The sequence below is a fragment of the Populus alba genome, chromosome 6 (assembly GCF_005239225.2).
Source record: "Populus alba chromosome 6, ASM523922v2, whole genome shotgun sequence".
Classification (NCBI taxonomy): domain Eukaryota; kingdom Viridiplantae; phylum Streptophyta; class Magnoliopsida; order Malpighiales; family Salicaceae; genus Populus; species Populus alba.
Window position 1 is genome coordinate 23,530,659 of NC_133289.1, and position 20,369 is coordinate 23,551,027.

The following is a 20,369-nucleotide window of genomic DNA, read 5'->3' on the forward strand; positions in this document are numbered from 1 at the left end:
TTTTCATGGAAAATACAAACTTGATTTTATTTGTCCTTGAGATATTTAACCATATTTAAATTTATAAATAATTCTTTTTGTGTTTTTTTTTTATTTTTATAATTCAATAACATAAATAAATAAATAAAAACAAAACACACACACAACTTTTTTATTATTATTATTATTATTTTTTTAATCACATTTATACAATCTAAATTCCAAACAAATGAACAAAAATTACATTAATTAATTTAAAATTTACAGAAATAGTCCGTAAACATCCATAGGCTTCTGGAATACGCAGGAACAGTGTTCGGAGCAGTGGTGGCGCGTCTTCCCACGCGCCACCGTCACTGGCGGCGCGTGGGTTCACGCGCCGCCGATGGAAACCTGAAAAACAGAGGGGGGCTGGAGCGGCTCCTTCTCCTCGCCGGCGGTGAAGATCACCGCCACCTGCAACAACAAAAAAAACTCACAAACAGCAATCGGTTTTTATTTTTCTTCCCGTTACAGATCTGCTTCTTTTTGATCTGCAGAAACAGATCGGTTCTTTTCCTTCTTCAGATCGATCTCGCCTCTGTCTTCGTTCCTCTGCTGGTTGCTGGATCTTCGGACGGCGGAGTTGTGGCTGGTCTGTGGTGGTGGCTGCCGATCTGTGGACGGCGCTGCTGGGGTTTGCTGTGGTGGTCGCTGCTGCTGTCGGAGGCTGGACGGAGAGGAGAGGTCGGGGAAGATGGCGATGCAAACGGCGAGATGGTACAGCGAAGGGGAACTGCTCTGGCTTCTGTCCGGCGTGTTGCTTGTTGGAGGAGGCGTCGCCGTGTCCGGCGATGAGAGCTGGGAAGAAGGAATGGCCGAAAGAGGGGAGTGTTCGGCGTGTTGCTGGAAAGGAAAATGGAGCTGCTAGTCTTGGGGAAAGGGAGAGGTCGATCGGTGTTGTGGGTGGTGCTGGTTTGGGGAAGAAAAGAAAATGAAAACGGGGAGGGGGCTGTTCGGTTTTGAAGGAGAAGGGAGAGGATTTTTGTGGCTTCCCTGTGCAGGCCTTGAATTTTGGTTGAAGGGGAAGAAGATGGGGGGAAAAACCGGCTGAGATTGAGCTGAAAATCAGGAGGTTGTGGGAGTAAAAAAATAAATTTCAAACCGGGGAAGGGGGCTGGTTCCGGTGTTGAAAGAAAAACAAAAATGTCAAGGGCGGGGGCGGCTGCCTTGATTTTCTGATGGTGGCTGCCCGGGAGAAAAAATGAAATCCACCGGGGGGTGCCTTCGTTTTTTGCCTCCTGCCAGGGAGAGTGTGTGGCTGGTCTTTTATCAGGGGAAAAGAGAGGAAAATTAATTACCAAGGGGGGTGGGGGCTGTGTTGCTGATTTTCAGCTGGAAAAAATAACGGTCTTGGACCAGGGGGGGCCAGCGGCTGTTTGAAAAAAAATGGGGGGAGAAGATAGTTTTAGGTTTTTATTTTTTTTTTATTTTTCTGGTGTTTCCAAAATTAACCCCCTTGCAAAAATGAAAAACCTCCTTAAATGTGAGTTTAAGACCAGTATTTATAGGCAAAAAATATTGCCAAGTTTTCAAAAATTGGTCAACTTTCTTTTTTTGTAAAATTTGATTTTTCTTGTTTTTTTTTTGTATATTTTTTTAAAAAAACGAGCAATATCAACGTCGACTCAAATGTGGAAAATCAATGATTTAAAAATGACGCGTGAAAAGTCGAACGCGTTCGAAAGACCCTTAAAAATTTAAATTCTTTTTTTAGACGACGTTGAAAATGCTAAAATGACGAAAATATATTAAAAAACATATTTTTTTGGATTTTCTTTGTTTTTCTCTATTTTTGGAATTTTTTGAAAATATATCAAAAACATGGGTCAAAAATTGGGTAGCAACATTATGATTTGATCCTTGACTTTGAACTTCTTCAATCAAACTTCTAATTGGCTATTTTATTACAATTAAGCCTCTGATTTGACCAGTTAAACTTTTCAAAGTTCAATTCTGGTCCCCAAGCTTCAATTTCTTCCAATTAACACCCAACTTGACTCTAAGAAATTGATTGTCCTTGTAATTAAGTTTTTAATAAAATTAATTAAGCTTTTCAAAACCCTCTTTGAGTCTTTGATCATCCATATTTGTATTTCCTTACCTGAAATTAAAAAAAAAATCACTAAATGGGTCTTTTATTAATTAAAATTTTTATTGTTTTTGTTTTTTCAACCAAACATATTTATGTTTTTTTTGTATGTTTTTTATATCATGCAATATCGAATAAAATGCAATTTAAATAGGAGTAATTTCCAAAAACAGGATGATATCTTAAGAAAATGATCATTGACATTGTTGTGCTATTATTGCTCCGTGGATTGAGTTAGGATTGATGAAAGGTGCTCTCTTCCTTTCAAAGTTCCATTTCAGTCATATAGTGATTAACAGCAATGTTTAGATATCATCGTGCAGCCAGTGTAGGCTTGCCTGAGTTTCCCTTTTTACGACTTAGGAAGGATCCTAATTCAAATTTATCTGCTTCTCGTTTAGGGTTTCAAAATGCTGCCAAAAGATTGGCACGTTGACCAGCTGGGTTCGATGACGAATATTCATCATTGGAGTTAGAATTGTGTGTTTTTCGTTTGGGAATGCTGGCGGCCGCACCCAAAGAGTCATTTTGATGCTTTTTAATGCTTTGGGTGCAGCCTACTATTCAATCGACCGTATTTTCAAACATGTTCTTAATTTATAGCTATTAAACCTGATTTGATAACTGAAAAACTAATGTAAATTGAGTTTTATTTTAAACTGTTTTTTTATTAACCTGATTGTACTCTGATGATCCAACAGGGTAATCTACAATCTAGTTGATTTGGCTTAACTCATTTCAAACTTGATTAGGTCAAAATTAAAGAATTTTTTATTTTTAAAAAATGAAAGTTATTTCAAGCAAAAATGATAAATACAAATTAACTAATGATCCAGCCCAGATCAAATTCGGAGCCGATCTCGAGAACTATTAACATTCTCCTATTAAAATTATATATATATTGTGAATCATTTAGCATCCAAATATGTTTGGAAAGACTTCCTAAATCTAGAAAGTCTAGTACTAAGTGGGTTGGACCAATAGACTGACTGACTAGTGCTGAGACACACCGCCTGCCACGGCAAAAAACAGAAGCCAAGTGACAAAAGAGAGGTGGTGGACTAGTGGAACACATTGCTTTCCATGTCTGTAGCCATGACATCTTGCCCCCATTAAGACTCTATCACATACGCGTTTAAGCTGTATTTTATTGACCACATAATTGTGGGCACCATGATTGTTTAAGTTCATCAAACTGTGCCCACTTTGCTCCCATATTTCATAAGATGATGTTTGTCAATGGATGTGTTAGTTTTGGCTCGTAATCGTGATAGATTTTGCGGTTGTGATTTAAAAAGAAAAACTCGGTTTGTTAAAGTTTTTTTATGTTAAAAAAACTAATAATCTAGGTAATATGATGGTGAGATTTTTTGAAATTTATGAATCACGAAAGGTAATCCATCCTCACTCGATGAAGTGCTTGGAAAATGATTTTCCTTGACCATTGAACCAAGTCTTTCAAGAGAGAATTACAAGTACATTACTCTTCAAAGATACTTCCAGGCTAACTTTTCCTTCAATCTAGACTAATTTTTATTTTTTTTGTTTAAGAACACATCTTTCAAATTACTGTGATGCATTCAGAAAAATAAATTTCTTTAAATATCTGCTTCAAAGTTCAAACCTATGAAGTCAAGAAAGGAAGCTAAAAGAATTTTTAGCCAGAACATTTCTCCAAGTTATAGATCACAACTGGCATCGACTTTAGACTCTATGGGCCACATTACTATAAGCTCATTAATACATAATAATTACACAAATATATTCAAGTAAATCTTATTTATATATATATGTATATATATGATAATTAAGCAATATACATTCCTCAAGATGATTCCTAAAAACCCATACTCACCAGGCATTAATCTTCAGAAATTATCTTATGAATTTTGTTCTAATGAAATGAATAGAATAAAACTATAGTAGAAAATATCTCATGTTTGAATTTGAATCAACAAGGCAACACCGGGTATTCTTGCATAATGAATTATATTTGACGTTTGAAGTCATTTGAGTCTCTGGACCATGGATAACTTCGACCCTTTGAAGCCTCCTCATGAAGAAAATTAAGAAAAGGTTGAATTCATTCGATAAATGTATCCTATAGAGTCATGGTTATTAAATTCAGTCTTACTTGAGAATATTGATATATAAATGATTTTAGAGTTTAATTTAATTAATTGAATTTAATGTTAAATAAACAATAATATTAATTTTATAAAACTCGATTGATCGTTCAAGTTTTCAGTAATTCATTTGATTCAATTAAACTCAATTAGATCAGTTTAATAGATTTTTTTTTTAAAAAATAAAATAATATTATTTTAATAAAAATAATTAACTTAGATTGACCCGAGAAATCTACAGGTTAGTATTCATAGATGTCTTGCACGGCATTGTTGTAGGTGGGGATGTTAAAAACCAGAGGGAGGCTGAATAATGATTCTTAGTTGTAGATGGGATGATTCGTGCATGGACTGTGCTTCTATAATTAACAGCAAAGTGCTTGACTACAAAGACATTATTGACTCTGAAAGAATAAAAGAAAGACTCATGGCTGCCTTACGCCCACCAGTGCACGTGGCCTTGTTTTTTGTCTCCAAGTGTCTTTCCAGATTCTTATCCAATCCCCTCCAATGAGCCTCACCGCATCTCCTTATGGATTGGTCAGCAGTGTACCAGTAATTGTTTTATAAGGAGTTTTTTTGTTTAAAAATATATTAAAATAATATTTTTAAAAATTTTATTTTTAATATTAATATATAAAAATAATATAAAAATATTAAAAAAAATTATTTAAAATAAAAATTATTGTTTTTTAAAATTATTTTTGAAACGCAAAAACAAACAAACTACACGTATCTTTAAATTTGGTGAATAATTTTGGATTATAAAAAAACTTAGGTTTTTTTTTTAAATAAAAAGTTTAAACATGTTATTTTTGTAATTATAGGTGTCCGAACTAACTTACACGTACCTTGATTAATTTTTTAAAACCTTGAATTTAATGACCAGGTAAACCTTTAAAGTTTATAACACTGTAATTTATAAAAAGCAAATCTAGAACTTAACCAGTTACGTTGCACTCCTTAAAATTAACGCATTATACTCTTATATGCAAGGGACGCTGCCCTACAAACAAATATATATATATATATATAATATATTTGTGTGTGTCCCTACTAAAAGGATTAATTTTCCATTTCAGAGCTAAAATTAGTAAAATTTAAGTTTTGGCCCTCGTGAGAAAAGGTTCTAGTCTTAGTACCTCTATAATGTTTTTTGGGCTCCGTCCCTGCTTACATATGTCTGTATATACATCCAAATATATGAATTATGCTATATTTTAATAGCGTGAAATTCTTTTTATTTATCAACTCGATCCATGGATAAAAGATATTAAACCTAAAGTTTATAGAATCCTAGGCTTACGAATGTAACAAATAAGAAATACCACTGAGTTTTTTAATGTTATCTTCTCTTCACAATTCTTATTTGTAAAATAAATAAAAAGCAAATAATTAATGCTTTTTTTTTCATTTCTACTCTTTATTAATATTTGTATTCTATTGCTAATAAAAATATATAGTTTCATAATTATTTTATTTTATAATAATAGTCAAATTTCTTTTTCTAGCAAGAAAAAAAACTTTAAAACCTATAAATTGACCACAACTACCATAACTCATCTAGTTTATATTTACATGGAATATACGATAATCCAGGCTCCAATACACTATAAACTCATAATAACCCAACTTGAATATGTGTGATTATACTCGTTACAGTTTAATCTTTTAAAAGAGAGAAATAAAGCATGTATCAAATTTTTATTTTCATTTTAATTCAAACACTTTTAAAAAAAATAAAATTGTTGAATCAAATCCCACTATTAATTAAAATTTAAAGTTTAGGATTTAATAAACATAATAAATCTTGTTTTAAAAAACACAAGGCCTAGATTATTGAGTTACCATCAACTCAATTTAAATCAATTATTTTTATTAAAATGATATTTTTTATTATTTTACAAGACTGATCCAACAAAGTTTAGATTGAGTTTAATTAAGTCAAATAAATCATTAAAAACTTGTCTGAGTTGAGCGAGTTAATTTTTGGTTTAATTCGACTAAAAATCTAACTCAAATTAGACTTAATGGTATTCAAATCAACTCTTCAAACCTGACAAGATTAATAACTAAGATTTTTATGGATTGTAGCAAAAATGGAAATTAGTTCATTTATGGTAACACAACGTTTTTTTTTCCATAAATTTAATTAGATTGCTAGCTTCAATTTTGATTCATCTTCTGGTGGTTTTTGAGCGAATAACATTTTACATCAAATTAGATCTCAGGGTAAGAAAATATTATTTTTTTCCTCTAAATTTAAAACCCAGCAATTCACCCTCTTTCTGCAGAAACGCAAGGAAGATGATCCCAGTTTTTTGTATCATATCTCACGTGGCCGAACAACAGGGGGGGTAAAAAAGAATGAACACCGTCACATAATCATGAACAGAGAAGGATGCATCAATAAGATTGTGGTGAAATGTGATTGAAACTACATTTTATTCTAATTATAGTTTTGAAAATGGGTGATCACTGAAAATTCTTTCATGAAAATCGTGGAAAAAAAATATAATTTATAATTTTTCTTAAAGCAACACATGGATTGCAGATTGAAAAAGGTTAGACAATAATAACATTTAATTAAAAACTAAATCACCCTCTTCATTTCCTTGAGAAACGAGGCTCTTGATGAATAATAAGGTAGTATTTGGGGCTGTGTTTTTATCTGTGTTTTGTAAAATTTTAATTTTTTTTTTTTGCTAAAATTAAATGCGGTTTATATTTTTTGGATCGTTTTGATGTGCTGATGTCAAAAATAATTTTTAAAAAATAAAAAAACATCATTGACATGTATTTCGACACGAAAAACTATTTAAAAAGCAACCGCTACCACACTGCCAAACACGCTCTAATAGTATTTAACAATGGCTACATATAGACATTTACATCACTGTACATCAAAATGTACATAACAAACAATGCTCCTGCCATCTCTAGCTAACCGATTTTTACAACAAAATTCTGGAGGTATCTTGCGACTTGTCGAGGACTCATCGAGGAGGTCTTTGAAGATCGCTGACATCTCTGCTCTGAAAGCAATGAAACTTGGTGAGCAATGGCACAGGTGAAGCATCAAAGATGACACTGAAACAGTAACACAAGTACAGAACACTGAAACAGAAGACATGTAAGCAAGGATTACCACACAAAAAACAGAGTATCCGTCCCTGCCTTGTACACCTGCATTTGAGTTCTTATTTTTGCTGCAGAGGCAAACACTTCTCTCCAGATTTGAGCTCTAGTTTTCCCCTTTTAGCTCAGCTTTGCAATGATGTCATCTATACGAGAACAGGTTTTGGTTGGATTGGCAGAATATGGTGTGTAAGCGCTTGATCACTGGATGCTCCCACTTTTGAGGGGTGTCTTTGCCAAGTTTTCAGACAGTTTTCTGGGAGAAGCAATCTTGGGCTTCTCAATCTGTGCCTCCTTTTCTGCTCTTTTCTTTTCCAATTCAAGTTGTTTTTGGTTTTCGTCATGTGCTCGGACAAACATCCTCACAAAATTGAGCAGAATGGACACAACTGCAGAATGAAGATAAAAAAGTGAAAGGTCCCCTTCTGTACAAACAGAGATTCAAGAGCTGCTATGCATTGTACAGAAAACATGGATATGCATGTATACAACTTAATTTAGTAATCGCTGCTATGTCATTGTACATGCTATATTGCGGGTTATATTAGTTTTTTTAACGTAAAAATATATGTAGGTGTTAGTAATGTTTTATCTAGTAGAGAAAAAATTTAAACCAAGTGGAGGTTAACCCAACATGACCCGGTCACCTTGATAGGTCCAAAAACAACCTAAAAAATTATTTCGCAAGGGCAAACATATAAAAAATATTATTTAAAAATAAATATTTTTTTATTTTGAAAAATAAAATCCATATGTATAGAACAAACAAAAAAATATATAGATAAATTAGAATAATATCTTCAAAAATAAATAAAAAAATATTAACTTTTCAAACTCGTGATCGGAATCACTACAAATAAAAAAAATACAAAGCTGAATCTCCAACAAATCAAATGATTGAAGAACAAATAATAATTAGAGGACAAACAAAGATTTCAATTGAATTGAAAAATAACTTTAACAAAAGAAAAAAAAATCTAAAAAATAAAGGTTAAATTGAAAAAATTAAAACATAAATGTTGATTGAATGATGAAATTAGAAGTCAATAAAATTTTAACAAAAAGGCCAAGGAAACAAATTAAAAATCAAAATAATAAGGATCGAAATGATAAAAAAATTGTAAGTGAAGAACTAAATTGAAAGCCAATAACACTTTAACAAAAAGAATAAGAAATCAAAAGAATGATGATGAAATTGAAAAAGAAAATACAAAGAAGACAATCGTACACTTTATTTGAAAGGAGAGAGAGAAGGGAAAAAAAAAAAACCACCAGCAATAATCCAACCACCATACATCATCACGCACCACACCATAAGAAAGAGTACATGGTGGCGCTTCCAAAAAATGACGAAAGGTTATGTTTGGGCACCGGGTGGCGTTACATGCGCGGTCTAAAATAGCGATGACATCACCCACTCGCTAGTACATAATGAGCATGCGATAGCAGCTTTCTTGAATAAAAAAGTAAAAAATAAACATGAAAAATACCAAAATACCCTGCTAATTACTAAAACAACCTATGTGAAAGTACAAAAATACCCCCAAATATAAACCTTATTTTTTTGTCTTTTCTAAGATTAATAACATATTTTAATTGTATTCAAAGAAGGGAAAAACCAAAAAAAAAAACTTCGGCCAAAAGCCCAACAGTTTTTTGATTTTATTGTTTAAAAGCATATGAAAAGTTGAAAAAACCCTTAGTCAACAGCTTTAAATTTTGTTAGCATTGAAGAAATGCATATTTTTAATATATAAAAAATTTGAAAAAGACTTACATACCCACCAATCTTATAATGACCACTAAGCCGGTTAAAAAAACCAAAGCACCCCACCCAAAAGGCTTCTTTTTCTTCCACCCAAAAACAAAAGGATGATTTCAATATAGCAATCCATGAAACACTCACTTTCACGCCCCATTTATTTTTGGTAAATTGTATGCAGCTTTACTAATGATTGCCTGAAAACTAAAATATTGAGGCCTAACAATGACAACATTCAGACTCCTAGAATAAGAGAGAGGTGTAAATTGGAAACTATGTGGGATATCCATTTTAACAACGTTGGTACATACTGGACAATACCTTGCTCAAATGGGCAACGTGCCGGATCTTCCCCAAAATAAAGAGCCAGTGCATCCGCATTTCTACCCTAAAACATTCAGATTCAGAAAACAAAAATCTCTGGTAATGAGTGTTCAAGTTCGAGTACAGAATTACTGTCCAAAAGCAGCTGGTCAAAGCAAAATTCCATATACATACCACGCAGGAATAAAGGCAAGCCAAAGACCTCACTTCACTTTCAGCAAATGCAAGGAATTCCTTAAGAATCTGAACATTTCCAAGGAAAAGGAAAGGTATATTAATTAGTACAATCTGCCACAATAAAGGATATTATACAGGTGTGTGCATGTGTGCCTGCATGCATGCCAATGGCGAGTAATTCCATTAATTGCAGGTAATTCCTGCAGCAAATCCTGAGAAACCTTTATACACAATGAACAGAGTAGCTGGAAGGACTTGCCTTGCAAAAATTTTCTGAGACCAAACCATCATTCTCGGCAGCACTCAATTCCTGCATAACTTTCTCAAGTCCTTTACTAACGGCTTGCATTTCCTCTGCCAAATATTTCAATTGTATCTGCACAAAATGGACTGTGTAACTTAGCATGCAAGCAATGTAAAGGAAACTGAATTTCCAAAAAAAAAAAGAAAAAAGCAAAGAAAGGAGTAGGAAGATTACTTTTGTTGCAGCCTCCAAACTCGCAAGATCCTTTGGAAAATCTAGCAGTTCTGCAAGCTTTTCAGCAAGTACCTACAACTCAGAAGCCAGCAAGAAAAGAAAAGTGAAAGATAAGTATCTGTGGTAGGATGAAGAAGCTAAGATTTCTATGGCTATCAATTGATTCATGCAAAAATATTCAACACCAAACCCAAATAAATAGTTTTATCAGAAGTTTTGTTTTCCATTTCTTCAGTATCTTCAAATGTTCAATGTGTACAAAATATATGAATATTCTGCAAAAAAGTTAACAATTGCAAATATATTTCTCAGTAAAAAAAAAACAAAACAAAAAAAACAGATTCACACACTCTGTGATGATTAGATTTCAACACTCAGCATCGTTAAACGCATTTTCAGCTAGCCCAGCCTCAGCAAGACGGGTTTTAGTGTAGGTATCAATTGCCATCTGATCAATTTAACGAAACAGCTTATTCAATTATATTTCTGGATATATGTTCTTTCAGTCACTAGAACCTTATAGCCACATAAAAGGCAAATCAAAGGATGTAACACACTTTTCATTTATTAGCTCTCCAAAATCCAAGTAAACCTTTTCTCATCTGTTCACCACCAGTGACTTAATTCAGCTTTAGGAGCAAGGACAGTACAAAAATCACTCTTAAACAGTCATAGACAGTGCAACTACATCAATTTTCCTCTTTCCCGTCCTCTAGATGTTATCTCAAACAACTAAAAGGAATGGAGTGAGGAGGAATTTTTAGCTAATAGACCAAGGGAGGGTTAAGGTGGCGGAGTAGGTCTTGTTTAATTCATGCAGAAATCAATTGCCCATGGTCTTGAAACAGCCTCTTGGACAATTCAGTGGTCTTCATTGTTTAAAATTAACTCACAGATACTGATGGTAACCAAACAAATCATAAATTCATGATTTGAGCTGCAATTCAATTTAAAAGGAAAATATTCTACCTTACAAAGATAATGCATGAGAGTCATCTTGTTGTTTCGAGCTCGTGTATCAGTGAGTTTAAGGAGACTATCCATTCGAAATCCAACAGCAGAACCTAAAGCAATGAAATTTTGAATTTACTGAAAGAACAATCCAGATCTGATGCAAGCACATCAAGAGGATGCAAGAGAAGCACAAAAGAATAAGACAGGCAGAGAGATGAACTCCAAAACTCCTGGAATTAATCTCATCAAATAAGATCTTCAATTTCAGAGAAAATATTCTGCATATTTTAGGTCCCATAATAAGGTGGGAGAAAGAAGGGCTTTGGTTGACCATATATGTATGGTGCATGCTCAACCACATGATCTTGCAAGTCCAGGTTCAGGTATAACATTCCAACCTTAGTGTAATTACAAAATTAGATTGCATCAACATGTGAGGTATAGTTTTCTATCTTGTTACTTCTTTAGCTTTAATCACTTTCTGGGCAACAATGTCTGGTACAGAATCCTACAGTAAATGTTTAGATCTTACAGTCAAAGACTTGAGATTATACAGGAGGAGGTTCTGGATTTACAAAGAATTCAGCATCTTATTTAAAACAAAAAATTGGGATTTCAAGAAGAGACATAAAAACCAGACAAAAAAAAAAAGTCATCAGTATAATGATTTAGCAAAAAAAAGGTCCTATAAATTAGATTAATGGCTGTCTCAAACAAGCTGTCTGTTAGACTTTTCTAACATGTGCACAAACTAATGTGCAACACTTTTATGCCTAATTCCATATTCTCTAGAGTGATGTGCATTACTGCCTAATTTCATATTCTCTAGAGTGTTATAACAACAGGATGCTAACCAATGGAGTTGCAACTTACCCCTTGCAGTACCAAAGTTGAGAGCATTACCAAGAGAAAGAATAGTTTGCATGATCCTTTTCAACTTTGCTGAGCTCCTGATCTGATAAAATACATGATAGGAAATGCTGTTAGAGTTGAAAATCTTCAGAGAACTAACATTGCTGGAAGAAACTAGAGAAGTAAAAAGATCCAACTTGCCTCTTCAGACGCTGAATTTACAATATTCAAATTACCTCTGAGATCAGAAACCTGAAATAGGTGTGAGACAAGGGCTAAATATTTGCAAACAATGGTTTTGCTGCAGCAGGGGTCCCTATGCTTCAATGCTGCAGTCACGTCGAACCCCATGGTTCAAAAGGGGGCAATTGAGTCTTGAGATTTGAATTTCAGACAGAGTTTGTCTCTCCATCCAATTCTATAACCAATTTCCATTAAGTTACAATCTGTAGACAAGTTTGGTCAATGATCAAACTTGACCGAAATCTCAGCCAATCGGCGTGTGCCATGTGCCCTTAAGCTAATAATTTGACATTAGCAGAAATTTCTAATGAACTTGGAGGGAGGGACTAGCTTTGTCATTTCAAGAATCCAATAGTCCTTTTGAAACCACAGGTTTCAATGTGACTGAATCATTGAACCATAGGGACCTCTATTGCCAAAAAAACAACAAACAACAATGAAAACATCATAGAATCAACATAATCAAAGAGATTGGCCAATAACCTGGGATTGGAATTGTATCTTAAACGAAAAAACTCTTAGCTTTGACTCTGCACGTGGCACTTTCATCATTTCTAAGAAAAACTATCATGAAAAATGCAAAAGGTGTTGAATTAGAATACAAGGCCAATACATGTATGGAGTTGATAACCTCAAACCACATTGCAGCTCATTTACATGATTTGTTTCCAATGATATGCTACAAAGTAGGAACCAGAGGTTCACAAATGTCAATAAGCATTATTCATTGTCCAATGTTTGATTAATCGATTAAAAAGGAGTAAAGAGCAAAGAGAGCAGCATATAAGCCAACCTTTGCATTTCATTTGTAACAAGGGCATGAACTATATAGCAAGATAGAAAATACAATAATAAGAAAAAGAAAGTTAATCTGAAAAATAAATACTTCACTCACCTGTTCACATTTTCCCAAGTTCTCTTTATCTCCATTATAACCCTGAATGTAAGAAAATCTGGTTTTAACTCAATGAACATGAGGGACTGCATTAGCTGATCGGTGTTTTAAATTATGAACAAATAGAAAAATAAATAATTGGTGGTGACAGTTTAAAGCTCTCAACATGGCATGAAGTGGTAGAGGATTTATGAACAGAAAAAGTAAAAAAGCAGCACAAGAATTTTTAATACCTTGAGTAATTCCATCTCCTCTTTTGTTGGACAAAACTTAATAAGGTTATCAACCTGATCAACATCCAATGCTGTATCATCCAAAGCAAGAACTGAACTCTGCAAGACAGTTAGAGAAGCAAGGATGTAAGAGAACCGACCAAAAACATTTGAGCAGCTAAAGTCTCTGAAATGAATGCAAGCATGCATTGAAAGCTTCAGCAGGAAAAGTATGTCTTTGTTCATTTGCATTAAAAAGGGTCAGGTATCAAGGTTGGCATGTTTTCTCAAATTCAAAACCAATTACACGTCATCATTTAGTAGATTCCAGAAGAATTAATTACTGCAGCATGAAGGCTGGTATATGTTTAACATTCAAAGGAATCACATAGGAATGCAAGGTAGATGGAACAACAAGAAAACTTTTAAGTTTTCAATCACCACCATGAAATCACTATGACAAACATTCTCAAATTTATGGATAGGTACAGAATCTTTGAACACAAAATAATTATGAAAATCTCCTCAGCTTTGAAACTGCAGTCCATAACACAAATTTTGTAAAACCTAATTTTAACACATTGTTTTAAGAAAAAATTAGCTCAGACAAGTTCAACAAGGTTCATCTTACCATCAGATCTGGCAGAGGAATTTTAACCTTTGAAAGCATGATTTCACAATTATATGCCCGTCTAAGTTCAATCTGCAGAACCAGTAAACACCTCGTGAAGAAACAAATTCAAATGAGATTTTTGCTAGTTATCTACTACTATCCAGAATACAGAATACAGGATACACAGCAAAAATGCATGCCCAAGCACTGAACATGAGAGCTTGCAATAATACAGTTCTGTAATTTGCAAATAAAAACCAAATAAGAGTGATCTTGCAACCAAATGAATTGTTAGGTACAGATTTCATATTAATCTCTTTCTTTAAAACAATATTAAACAGATAAAATTTGGACTACCAACATCAGGTGAGCAGTTCTGTTTGATATAATTTCGCAAAACCAATTGCCTAACCTAAATTGAAGATGACCAAATTCAATCAACTGAAGAAATCCTACCCTAAACCTACATGGCTACACCAGAAAGGCAACCCACCTAGACCTGACTTTGTTGTTTAAGGAACCTATAATTATCTGCAAGTATTGGTAAAACTAAACACGATGGCACTTGAGATGCTTGTTAGTGAATACTAAGTAGAGTTAAAATGGGTAGGCTAGTTGGGATGCCCCAAGTAGTGAATTGAACTTGGCATTAATAAATGTAAGTCATGCAATCAATAAAATTAAGCATAGGCTCCACTCCCATGAATGCAAACTGATTACCAACTGGATTTTATCGGATTTATGTCCCACGGTCCGCCGATTTGATTTCCCTGCTGTGCTCCCACGATCAGAATTTGGAGCAGCTGCTGAGAAAAGAGTCTCAAGTTCTGACATGTCAAACTCTGGAGCCCTAGTACAGACAAATTTGATAAGGTATAATAAGTGACAACATAGAGATAATAGAGGAAGGATATTTTGAAGAGAGCAATAAAACAAAATGGTGTATACTTGGAAGCTTCATCAGCTTTTTGCCCCTCAGCCCATAAACTGCCTGACACAGCCCTAGTTAATTTTAACCAGTGATAAGGTTTCAGGTTGGCTTTTCTGGGTTGATTTTTTGCATTTATACGAAACATGCCCCGCCCCTTTGCACTAAACGGAGCACCAGAAGGTGGTCCAGGAACTGAAGGTACATTTCCATTACTAACTCCAGCATGTGATAGTGAGGCGACACTGCTAGTTCTTGACAACCCGTTGGCCAAAGGAGCAGGAGGAGGTGGCACAGGAGGAATATGTGCGGCATTGTTATATGAAGAAACAGCAGAGCTATGAGGAGGAGGTGTTGGTGGCACTGAAGGAGCACTAGTGAGGCCCAAGGCAGATCCAGAATGCAGAGGAGGTGGTGGTGGTGGCACTGAAGGAGCAGTACTGGGGCCCAAGGCAGATCCAGAATGAAGAGGAGGAGGTGGTGGCGGCGGCGGCACTGAAGGAGCATTAGTGGGGCCCAAAGCAGATCCAGCAAGTAGGGGAGGAGAAGGTGGTGGTGGTGGTGGTGGTGGTCCGGGCACAACAGCCAAGTTCTTCAGAGACTGCGAAGTAACTGAGCTAGCAACCATTGAGGCCATTCCCGGGGGTAGAGGAGGGGGAGCTGGATACGAGTTCCTGTCAGCAGAAGATGGAAGTGCTCCTAAAAAAGAAGGGGGTGGAGGAGGGGCTGGGGGAGCTGAAGAAGAACTCTTGATAACAGGAGACGAAGAGGCAGAAAGAGAAGAGAGAAGAGGAGAAGGAACCAATGGTGAGTAAATACTGCCAGATGTTGCCTGAGGATGTTGACTGAGTAAAGAATCTGTTTCTTTGGAAATAGATTGAGCAGGAATAGAACAAGAAACAAAAGATTTTTTGATAGTTTTAGGTGTTTCAATTGACGATTGCAATGAGTTAGGAGGGCATGGTGGTGTCCCAGGAGTAGACACCTGATTGAGTTGTGCAGGTTTGGATAATTCTGTGACGGAAGAAATTGAAATGGGTTGAGGAGTAGGAGGAATAGGACATGTTGGAGAAGGCTTTTCTGTAGTTTTAGGAGCTCCAATTGAAGATTGCAATGGGGTAGGAAGTGGTGGTGTCCTCAGAGAAGACACATTACTGAGTGGTGCAATTTTAAGTACACCTGTGACTGTAGATGATATAGCAGATGAAGGTAGAGATAATGTCACTGGACAAACGAATTCTTCGCCTTTAGATGCAGCATGATCATACAACAAAGCTGTGATGCCAAGGTTAGAGGGTGCACCATGGTATCTTGACATAGGCACAGGTGAGGCCTGCAAGGAATTGCTATAGGAAACTGGAGAAGAGAGCAATCTCTGAGGTACTTGCTGAGATATGAGCTTAGATTGAGCTGACAGTTGGAGAGCAACCTGGAGCTCTTGTGGTTCAACCTTCTTTTGAGTTGAATTTTCATCTGAAGATGGCTTAATAGAGGGCGTAAATTGGAGGGCAACCTCCAGTTCTTGGGGTTCTACCTTCTCCCCAGCTGAATTTTCATCAGGAGATGATTTTATAGAGGGCACAGATTGGAGGGCAACCTTTAGTTCTTGGGGTTCAGCCTCCTCTCTTACTGAATTTGTATCTGAAAACGGTTCAAAAGAGAGCATAAATTGTTTCATCGGGGTAATGAAAGTGGGACTTGGAGTCTTGTTTTCTGATTCTTTTAGTTTCAATTTCTCTTGAACTTTGACGAGGGTTGATTCCATCAATACATTGCCTATTTCTGCCCTCTGGGGAGAACTGTCCAAATTTTCTTGGGGTGCTATGATATGCTGGTGCACATTTTGTGCTACATCAGTTTTTGTATCTGGCCAGTCCACATTGCTGAAAATCTCATGCACTCTTGCAAACGCTTCCATAGGTAGGCCATCTTTCTCTTCTAAACCAGGCAAATCAATTGCAGCAATTGAAGTAGCAGAATCCATCTCTGAGAAAAGAATCTTCATCCAGACCCAAAAAATTAATTATCTCTAGTCATAGTAAATTTCAAGAAATGAAAGATAACTAGATACCTCTGCTCTGAAGTCCTTGGGAAATTGATCCTTTGCATTCCATAAAGTGTCAATTTCATCACGATTACACATCAAGATATTTGATCTTATAAATGCTGTGTTGAACATGACCCGAAACATCATCTGTTCCCTTTCGTAATCACTGTCCAAGGAAATACACTCCATGACAATATCACCTTGTATATGACAATGGATGTCTATTTTAACCAATTCACAATCTGCCTGCCAAAATAAATGAAGAATTTGAAAGCATGCGCAGCAAACTTTACTAAAAGTATAAATTCAGTTTTCAGAGACAGGATGAGAATGGAACAAGTTTACCTAATAATAGAGACGATTACATATAAATTTATGATTATCAATAGACTATGGTGCATACAGAAAGCATAATTTTGTATGCAATGTGTGTGTGAGTTCATATCAGTATGTGTACTATTAACAAATCTCTAAAGATAAGGGGAAGAAAACCACCAGCTAAAATAAATTAACTGTAAACATAAGAGATTTTAAAGATGAAAATACTGTCTCAGGCATAATATCGTTTTGATCACAGGAAACCATAATAGTCACCTTAACATAACAGATGCTTATTTCAGAAAAGTCAAAAAGAATGTCATGGACGACCCAGCACCTTGAGCTTTTAGAACTACTTCATGTGCATCAGCAGATATAACATGAGTGCTAAAGATAACAACTCTTTGCTCATAAATAGAAAAAAAAAAAAACATGAAAGTAGCCAACTGAAAAGGTCAATCAGATGGGAAAAAATATGTACACAGACACTGCTCTTGCAAAGAAATTCAACTGTTTTATTACTGCTCGGAGTAGTAAGACAGATCCTGGAAAGGCCATCTTATTTAAGTAATGTAGAACACCATAAACAATGATAAGATTGTTTTCTGTTCTGGAGAAAAAATACAATTAACTTTTCAAATAAAAATTTATAGAAATTGTACAAATTGAAGAAACTTGAGCTACCTGCTTGAAATGCCGGACAAATCTACTCCTTTTTGGTGTTGAGAACAGAACTTTAGGATTCCTATCAGCAGCCATAAAAGGGTCTTGTCCATATATCCTAAATATCGGCCTGCAACCCCCCTCTGTATCCATACCAGGAACTAATCTAAGAATAATGCAATCCAATGTAAGTGCTCTATCCAGAGGAGGCCATTGTGTTCCCACATTCCTCCTTGATACATACTGTAAGTACCTCAATTGTGACGGTAATGGATTAATAGGTGACATCAGCTGTAAAAGCTCTCGAGGCCCTTGCTTGTAAATCATGTCTAGAGTTCTCTGCTCACCAGTGAACTGCTTTCCATATAGCAACAATGCAGCAAGCATGAAAGCCAGAACTGGCCACCCACCTCGTTCGCAATGCATCAAGACCACATTTTGTTGCCCAAGTGACAGCCAGCTTTCACTCGACCGTAAGAAGTGATGAATCATCTCCATTGAGAGTATGGGGCAACTTTCATAGTGTCGGGGATAGTCCATCACAGTCATGTCAAATTCAGACAATACGCTAGAAATCTGGCTTTGGTTATCGCCCTCTCGGAAATTAAACACCATAAATGAAGCATCAGGCAAATGGTTTTGAAGTTTACCCACTATGCCTCCAATGTACACTTTATATTCTTCATCTTCAAAAGTATCCGTACAATAGCAGCAATCAAAGACTGAAACCAAACAACACGAACCATCATTAATATTCACAAAGATAAAAGCATAACATCAGCATTATCCACAATAGTATTTCCAAAGACAGAAACTTCAAAACCAAATTAACCATCAACACCAATGCAAGTATTATAAAACACTAGACGTAATGACAAATAGATGATATATGAAACAAAAGAAAAACGATAATCTTGAGCACTACAGTGAGCAAATAGTTGCTATTTACATATCACAACATCTGCATTATCCAGAATAGTATATTAAAAGATGGAGGCTCTAAAACCAGTTAGCTATTAGCATCAATACAAGTAGTTTCAAACACTAAAAAAATCAAATGATAGAAAAAACAAACCAAAAAATAAATAAAACCCATGAATCTTCTTCAACCCTGAAGTTAAAGATAAGAGACTACAAAACCAATTATCCACAACCCCAACGCAGGTAATTCAAAAAACTAAAAATCAGTACAAACATAACATCTACATTACCCACAATAGTATCTCAAAAGATACAGACTTTTAAGACCAATTGCCTACCAACATCAATGCAAGTAATTCAAAACACAAAAGAACCAAAACCCATCAACCTTTAACCATAAAGTTTGCCAAATTGTTCAAATTTAAAGCATACCGTAAACCCTTTCAGAGATCTCCAAAAGCCCATCAGGTGGTTTTCTAAAGAAGAACTTCCTAAACAAAGCCATTTATTTATTTCCTTTCCTTTTTCCTTAGAAGATCCAATGGAATCACCTACAAAATTGAACCCACATTGCACCAAGAAGAAAATTTTCCTCGAATAAGCTCAAGAAACCCCAATAAACGATTGCACAAAACAGAGCAGTGTCTGTTGAGGAACCAGAGAAAGCATTAATTTTGCTGGGTTTTTAAGAAACCCTTTTTTGTGGGTAACTGTTATTCTTGTCTACCAATTCACACTGTCTCTCTCTTCCTTTGTATCATAGAAAGATTGAAACTGTGCTTTCAATCAACAGAATTTGATAGCTAGAGAGATATACATATAGAAATAGGGAGAATATTCAGTTTCTTTTCTTTTCTTTTTTCTTTTTTTCAAGAGGGACGGACAGAGACAGAAACAGGGATTTGGAAATGGAGGTTGTTGTTGTTAAGGAACAAAAATGGGAATCCAACAAGGATCTGAAGCTTGTCTCTCTTAGGTTTTGGTCTGTATCTGAATGTTGTTTGTGCTATTGCATGATGTGTTGTTTGTGTGCATGTAATGATTTTTCTTTTCTTTTTGCTTCTTTGGTGTTTGTGTCAAAAAGAAAGATTAGACGTTGGGATTTTTTGTACTATAAGTTGCTTGATGGCACGTGTTTTCCCAAGAAGAAAGGACGACGTGACAAGGAAATTTTGATTAGTTTAATGAGGGGTTAGGAAAGTTCAGGTAGATTAAGTTTGGAATTGTATTTGAAATAGCATTTTAAAAATTTTAAATTTAAAAAAAATATATTTTTTTATTTGTTTTGATATGTTAATATTAAAAATAATTTTTACAAAAAATAAAAAATATATTATTTTGATATATTTTTATAAAAAAACAATTGATATCATACTCTCAAATACCTCATAATCAGAAAAATTAAGATTGCAATTATGTTTTAAAAAACAAATTAAGTTATAATTTTTTTAATTAAAATTTAAAACTGAATTTTTAATAAACTAGTGTAAATTTATAATAGATAATATTTAATCAAACATAATTAAACATGTGGATTAAATAAAACATAATTTCAACCACAATATCAAATAGAATTGAAGAAAAACAATGAGATTAGTAAGCTCAACT

At 34.8% G+C, this 20,369-nt stretch overlaps 1 protein-coding gene across 5 annotated transcripts; it reads right to left on the reverse strand.

The window, feature by feature from the left end:
- Nucleotides 1–7,068: 7,068 nt before the first annotated feature.
- On the reverse strand, nucleotides 7,069–19,843 carry LOC118050210 (formin-like protein 18). Of its 5 annotated transcripts, none has more exons than XM_035060469.2 (18): nucleotides 19,194–19,842; nucleotides 17,862–18,562; nucleotides 16,884–17,105; nucleotides 14,833–16,811; nucleotides 14,605–14,734; nucleotides 13,903–13,974; nucleotides 13,293–13,391; nucleotides 13,060–13,101; nucleotides 12,648–12,728; nucleotides 12,123–12,173; nucleotides 11,943–12,024; nucleotides 11,085–11,179; nucleotides 10,116–10,187; nucleotides 9,897–10,013; nucleotides 9,635–9,703; nucleotides 9,458–9,524; nucleotides 7,423–7,763; nucleotides 7,069–7,271 (listed from the first exon to the last, which is right to left on the reverse strand). In XM_035060469.2, the coding sequence occupies exons 1-17, from the start codon at nucleotides 19,264–19,266 to the stop codon at nucleotides 7,576–7,578; spliced, it is 4,140 nt and encodes a 1,379-aa protein (XP_034916360.1). In that variant the 5' UTR covers nucleotides 19,267–19,842; the 3' UTR covers nucleotides 7,069–7,271; nucleotides 7,423–7,575. The 5 variants fall into 5 exon arrangements, with proteins under 5 accessions (XP_034916360.1, XP_034916359.1, XP_034916358.1 ...); XM_035060468.2 differs by having other exon boundaries at nucleotides 7,069–7,266; nucleotides 7,385–7,763; XM_035060467.2 differs by having other exon boundaries at nucleotides 7,070–7,271; nucleotides 7,385–7,763.
- Nucleotides 19,844–20,369: the final 526 nt, after the last annotated feature.